This window comes from Bidens hawaiensis, unplaced genomic scaffold (genome assembly GCF_021521415.1).
Source record: "Bidens hawaiensis isolate Kalapana, Puna unplaced genomic scaffold, B.hawaiensis_p1.1 tig00062220_1, whole genome shotgun sequence".
NCBI lineage: Eukaryota > Viridiplantae > Streptophyta > Magnoliopsida > Asterales > Asteraceae > Bidens > Bidens hawaiensis.
In genome coordinates this window covers 51,768-57,964 of record NW_027506504.1, presented here as the reverse complement: position 1 = coordinate 57,964, position 6,197 = coordinate 51,768, and the positions used below count along the sequence as shown (strand labels likewise).

Here is a 6,197-nt window from a genome sequence, read left to right as displayed (position 1 = left end):
CGCGATACGCGATGGGGTCTTCAATGGTCCATCGCGTATCGCAGAAAGTCAAACTCTTTTTTAAACCCCATTGCGATACGCGATGGGTCCTCAAGCAAGCCCATCGCGTATCGCGGTGGGTCTTGTCCCCGACAAACTTCATTAAACTTCCTTGTTTCACGTGCTGGACATCCCGGGTCTTCATACCATGTCACAACAGATCAATATTGAGTACTTTAATTTAACAAATGTGATGGCCTGAAAAACAAAAATAAAAATAGTCGTCATTTTAAAAAAAAAATTAGAAAAATTGTAATGTTAGTAACTTGTAACTAAGAGTAAATAAATATAGGTGTTGATAAGTATACACACAAAGATAAAGGGGTTACTTTGTAACAATAAAAAAAAAGGAAAAGTTAATGTTAATCCAAACCCATAAACGAAAATTGAAAAGAAAAGAAAGAGAAAGTAGAGAGAGAGAGAGAGAGAGAGAGAGAGAGTATCTATCGATCAAACTCCGATTCAAATCCACCGTCCGTCACCGGTGCCACAATCCGCCGGCGAATCATAAATGCGGCAAAACCCACCCAATTCAAACCCACCTTAATTACTTCACGATCACAACGCATTGATGCCCAACACTTTCGGGTCTATTCAATCCAATTTTGCAATAAAAGGTTAGGGTTTTCGGTTTCTGTTTCTGGGTTAAGTTAATTACAAGGTTAATTCACCAAATCCGGTTTCTTTGCTTCGGAATTGTGTGTGAATTCAATGAATTTACAATTTGGAAGTGTGAAAGGTTTAATTGATTGGTAATTGGTTAAATTTTGAACATTTGAAGATGTGGGTGTAGTTTACGGAAGCTTGTTAATGTGTTTATTAGTTTATGTGTTTGAAAATTGAGGGTTTGTGTGTTGGTGGATTGGAATTTGAATAATTTGGGAACTGGGTTTTGGAGGGAGAGTTTATTGATGGGTTTACGTTATTATCCGCACGAGATGTCGTTGAATTTGGTCTGGGAGATTGGGTTTTGCAGATGGAGCAAAACCCTAATTTAGTTGCTCGAATTGCGGATTTAGGTTTTTGATTGATAAGTTTGAAAGTTGGTAGCTTTTTTTATTCTTTTATGGGATTTTGGTGTTGAATAATGCAACCGCCGCCGCAGCATTCTTGGATCAATCTGGCTGAGTTGAAAAGCCAGATTGTTAGAAAACTCGGACCCGATCGATCCAAACAATACTTTGATTATTTAAATAAGTTCTTGAGTTTAAAGTTAACCAAGGTTGAGTTTGATAAGCTTTGTTTAAGAACACTTGGGAAAGATGGTATCTTGCTGCATAATAGGTTGATTCGTTCGATTTTGAGTAATGCGTGTAACACAAATAAGAAACCTTTAGATGGATTGCACCATAAAAACGGGCTGGGCCCGATTGTAACGCACGCTTCAAGCCAACCTGTGATACCAAATGGAGACATTTTGTTAACATCCCCACGGAAGGCGAGAACTGCGGCCCGTGAACGAAGAGGTGGGGACCGCAAAAGTGTTCTTGGGCCAAACGGGCAGCCCTTTTATTCTTCTCCTTCGTCATCCATCCCACATTCGGATGATTATAATTTAGACAACGGGAATTCATCTTCTCCCGATACCCGAAAGCCCGTGCAGCATCATCAAGAACTCACGCAACAAGCCCAAAATCCAAACGGTCAGGTCAAACCATTAGGTCAACAAGACAGTGGCAAGATTTCACTGCATGCTCCACTTGGGATACCTTATTATCCAACGAGCATAGGTGGGGCTCGCAAGGCCCCACCTATTAAAATTGTTGGTGTATCAGACACCTACAGTTTGTTAGACACAGTAACATTGAGGGCCCGCATGGAGCCTGTTTCTATAGCACACGGGCTTCAAGGCGTGTCACCAGACAGTGCAAGTGTACTCAACAAAGGATTAGACGGTTACTTGAAACGTTTAATAAGGTCTTGTTGTGAACTTAACAAGCCCAGGAAGAGCAGCCCGACCCATTTTAGGCCTGTCAATGGTGCCATACCTGGTCATGAACCGAAACACTCAATATCTTTGCTAGATTTTAGGGTTGCTATGGAACTAAACCCTCAACAACTTGGAGAAGACTGGCCCATATTTCTTGAAAAGATACACACACATGATTTTGAACAATAATACAGACTTTATATGGATCTAGCAATGATGTATTTTAAACGAGCATGCGTGCTTAACGGGCCAAAGATTGTGATGGAAATTGGAAAGTGACCTACATTCATTAGCAACCAACCAGCAGTGTTTTATGAAAAAGAAATGAAGGCCCGATAGGCGTATTTGGTTGCTATGTTGTACGATTAGCATGTTGTTTTTTTCTGCTTTTTACTGTAATTTAGTGAAATCAGGTAATTTAGAACAGTTTTGCAGGAATAATTTATTGTGGCCGGTATTTCAGTAAAGTTGAAACTGCGTCATTTGAGGTTTCTTGTGTATGTACTTTCAACAGTAAGCATTGATTGAAATATCAAATTCAAACATGCCGTTCTTCAAATTTATTGTGCATATTTCTATAATTAGTGTAAGTTTGTAAACATATTTGCCCAAACTGGTACGCAGAAGGATTTATTGCCTCTGATGTTGAAGGTACTTTTACTCTCAATTGTTATTATTATTTTAAAAATAAATATATGTTCTAATGACGTTACTCTATTTCAGGCACGGGAATTGTGTCCAAATATGGAGTGTATGCATGTCAACCAGCTGTTAATTGGTATGTTTCCTGTACTCAGAAATTATCAACAGTTAATGTTATCTTTATGGTTGTTCGTTTAGATTATTTGCACGTGCTATAAGTTTGAGCTATTTTTAGGCAATCACGTGTGATGTGTGTTGATGACTGCGTTTTTATATAAAGTTGAAATACGGATTTATCTCTTATCAACTATTTTTGTTAGGAATTTAGGATTAGCGTTTTCACACATAAATCCAATTGACTTCTTTCTTTCTTTCTATAACTGCGAGAACTTGTCGCCGAAAACTCACGGGCCCACCAATACCCTGCTAATCAGTGGGCTCATTAATACTTTGCTAACTATAGGGATTCGCATTATATTGTTGCAACTATATATTGTTCGACATAAAACCATTGTTGGATATGCCCAAGTTCTGCAGTCTGCACATCAGTGTTTTTTCGCTTATTCATTTTCTGTTTTATTCTTAGATATAAAAGAAACCAAACTGCTTTGTGCTATGTGTGATTACAATTCATAAAGATAAAATAAATCATGACAAGACTGTTAATGTAGGCAAATTGCTAACCTATGTGAATAATTTTTAAATTACATTTGTCCTGGCAAACGCCATAAATTTTATGGTTAAAAAAAGTTATCTATATACATTTATAATTACTTTATATATATATATATATATATATATATATATATATATATTATTTAGTTATTTTGGTAGTGGACAAGATGTATAGAATTAGGAGTGGATTAGAGGGTGTGTCACTCAGCCGTTCTAAAGAAAAGATTATTTTTGTCATAATATAATATATAATATATTTTACTGTGTAAATAAAACGGAAATTATCTTAGGTTGGCTTAGATTTACGAGCCTACTTAAGCTAGATAAGTGAAGCTCACACGTAGGCTCATCTACTAAAGCAGCATATATTTAGGCTCGAGCTCATTTAAGCTTGGTTTGATCTCAAGTTAAACAAATCAATCTCGAGTAGCTCTCGTGCAGCTCGGCTCGTTTACACTCCTAGCCAAAAGTTCCTATAATGAAAGTTGTTCAAAAGTTATTAAATATGGTTAAGTGGTGACTTGACGGGTTGTGTCGATGTAGTTCGATATCTCCATTATCCAGTGACCAAAAACCTCGCCAACTAAAGGTAACCGATAGTTGTTATTTGAAGTAGTATGGAAGATACATATTTAGTGGCATCTGGGAAGATCAATGTATAGGCTTTACCATTATCGCGCTATTAGTATCTTTCATATTACTTCAAATATTCTAACTTGAAAGAAAGAAAGAAAGAAAGAAAGAATGGGTCTACCGAACACAAGTTAGAATTTGAAATATATATTCTACTACCATTCGCAAAATAAAAAGAACCAAACTGTAATAATCAATTTCTAAATATATATTCTACTACCATTCGCAAAACAATTACTTCGAACAATCTACTAAAATCACAGCTGGTTGACCCCAACCATAAGGTTAACAAATGAATTTTTAACGCATATTTTTGGTTGATTACTTTATTGATTTAGTTTTTAGTTAAAATGAATGAATGAATGAATGATTTGAGTAAAGAATCGATAAATGATTAATATATGGTCATCCACTAAGCCAAAAACCAAAAAAAAAAGACTATAAATATATGTGTGCATTAATACATGAGTCTTTAATAATATGTAAAAATAAGACTATTTTTCTAAATAATGGTAGGGTAATTCGAAAATTTAAAAACTGGTTGTAGTGAGTGGGAATCTTTGCATAATAAGAAAAGTATTAAAATGGAAACCTCTCAACAAAAGAACAAGAATGTATCTTTAATAGTCTTGATTGTCTATTGGAAATTTGGAATAAAGGTATAATTCCCCTTATGGAAAAACGTGGCCTCCTCATTTATCTTAAAAAAAAACTAGATCGGTCTGTTACATTATTAATTTTTTAAAATTTAAAACTACGTCATTTCATTTTTGTTGCATGGACTTAAAATGGAAGCATTGAATAAGAAAATACGGAGGTCGAAGTTAGGTTAAAGTATAAAGAAAAATAAATAAAAGAGCTTAAATCCAATTTTGCTCTAGGATCACGAGTCCAACCAGTTCGGGTAGACTCAAACAGGTCGGTTATATAGCCATTACAAGATGTAACCTATCTTTATGATTAGGGCATGCGTAATGGGATGTTTGTACATCCATATGACACCCCAAAAATGCTTCAACACCGCTACACCGTTTGCCCATGAGAACTTTTTGCCTTTTTACTTCCTCCGCCTTCCATTTTGAGAGCCAATCACATCTCCCTCATGACCCCATCATCTATTTTCTTTAATTAATTAATTATATTTAAATATTATATTAATTATATCATATATATGGGTGAATCTCTTACATATAACTTTTACGAGACGTTTTTTTTCCTACGTGTCAGTGTCAGTGATGTGAAGAAGTGTTTTCCTTTGTTTCTTTTTAACCATCTAGATTACACCTAATCATTTCAGATTAGCGTATAATAAAATAAAACAAATATAGTCATTTCAACAAGAAGAAAACAAAGGATTAATAGTTAAATACTCGGAATAAGTCAACACACTTCATCATGCAATAAGTTTCAATCCGTAAAAGTTTCTACTATGAAAGAAAATTGGATCAAATACTCCGCTCATATAGCGAACCAAGTGTTCAATCAAGTATGATCTATTTCTGTGACTAATTTAAGTTAAAAACTGACTTGATTAGTAAATCAGTCACAGAAATAAGATCGTAAAAATAAAATATTAAGAGAAGAGCTCGATGCTTAATTAATTACCGTTGTTACGTGACTTAACACGAGCAGTAACTGCAAGCCAAAGACATCTAACAGGAAAGACCATCTTGTGCAACCAAATCATTAGCCTCTGTTTCCGAATCCGCTTTTTCTTCCTCTGGTTTCCTCGTCTGAGTTGACTCGGTACAATACTCCTTAACCAAGCCAGTACTAGTCCCTTTCACTAGTCTCTCTAACTCCTAATTTGTAGGGGAAGAGAGGGAGAGATAGAGTTTGTGAGAGACAAAGCATATATATAGAAGATGAGTGGACTAAATAACATACAAGTAGTCAGGGCCGTCTTTGAGGTATGGTAGGGTAGTCGATGGCAATAGTCCCGACACCCCGCTAGGCCCGAATTTTTTTTTCCAAATATATATATATATATATATATATATGTGTGTTTTTTTTTATCAAAAACATGTGTATAGTCAATGTTTCAACAGAATTACATAACCACTAGTTTGGTCTAGTGGTAAAGGGGTGTGACATCTAACAAAAGGTTGTGGGTTCTAGTATTATTTGAGACAATGTTAAGCTTATTTTTATACAAAAGTTTTTTACATAACTTAAATCATAATCAAATAAGCCCATTTATAATTAAATTGTTTAAACCCAACAAAATGTTTCTTTTACTTAAGGCCCAAAAAAAAGTTCGCATTTGACCCAAAAAAAT

General features: G+C 35.2%; 1 protein-coding gene across 1 annotated transcript; it reads left to right on the top strand.

Annotated features, from left to right (window-relative positions):
- Positions 1 to 463: 463 nt before the first annotated feature.
- Positions 464 to 2,771, top strand: LOC143618030 (uncharacterized). Its single transcript, XM_077090378.1, has 2 exons — positions 464 to 2,620; positions 2,693 to 2,771. Exon 1 carries the CDS (start codon positions 1,127 to 1,129, stop codon positions 2,156 to 2,158), a length of 1,032 nt encoding a protein of 343 aa, XP_076946493.1. The 5' UTR covers positions 464 to 1,126; the 3' UTR covers positions 2,159 to 2,620; positions 2,693 to 2,771.
- The last annotated feature ends 3,426 nt before the right edge of the window (positions 2,772 to 6,197 follow it).

Coding starts and splice junctions, on each gene's coding strand:
- LOC143618030 (XM_077090378.1), top strand. CDS start 1,127: ATGCAACCGCCGCCGCAGCATTCTTGGATCAATCTGGCTGAGTTGAAA.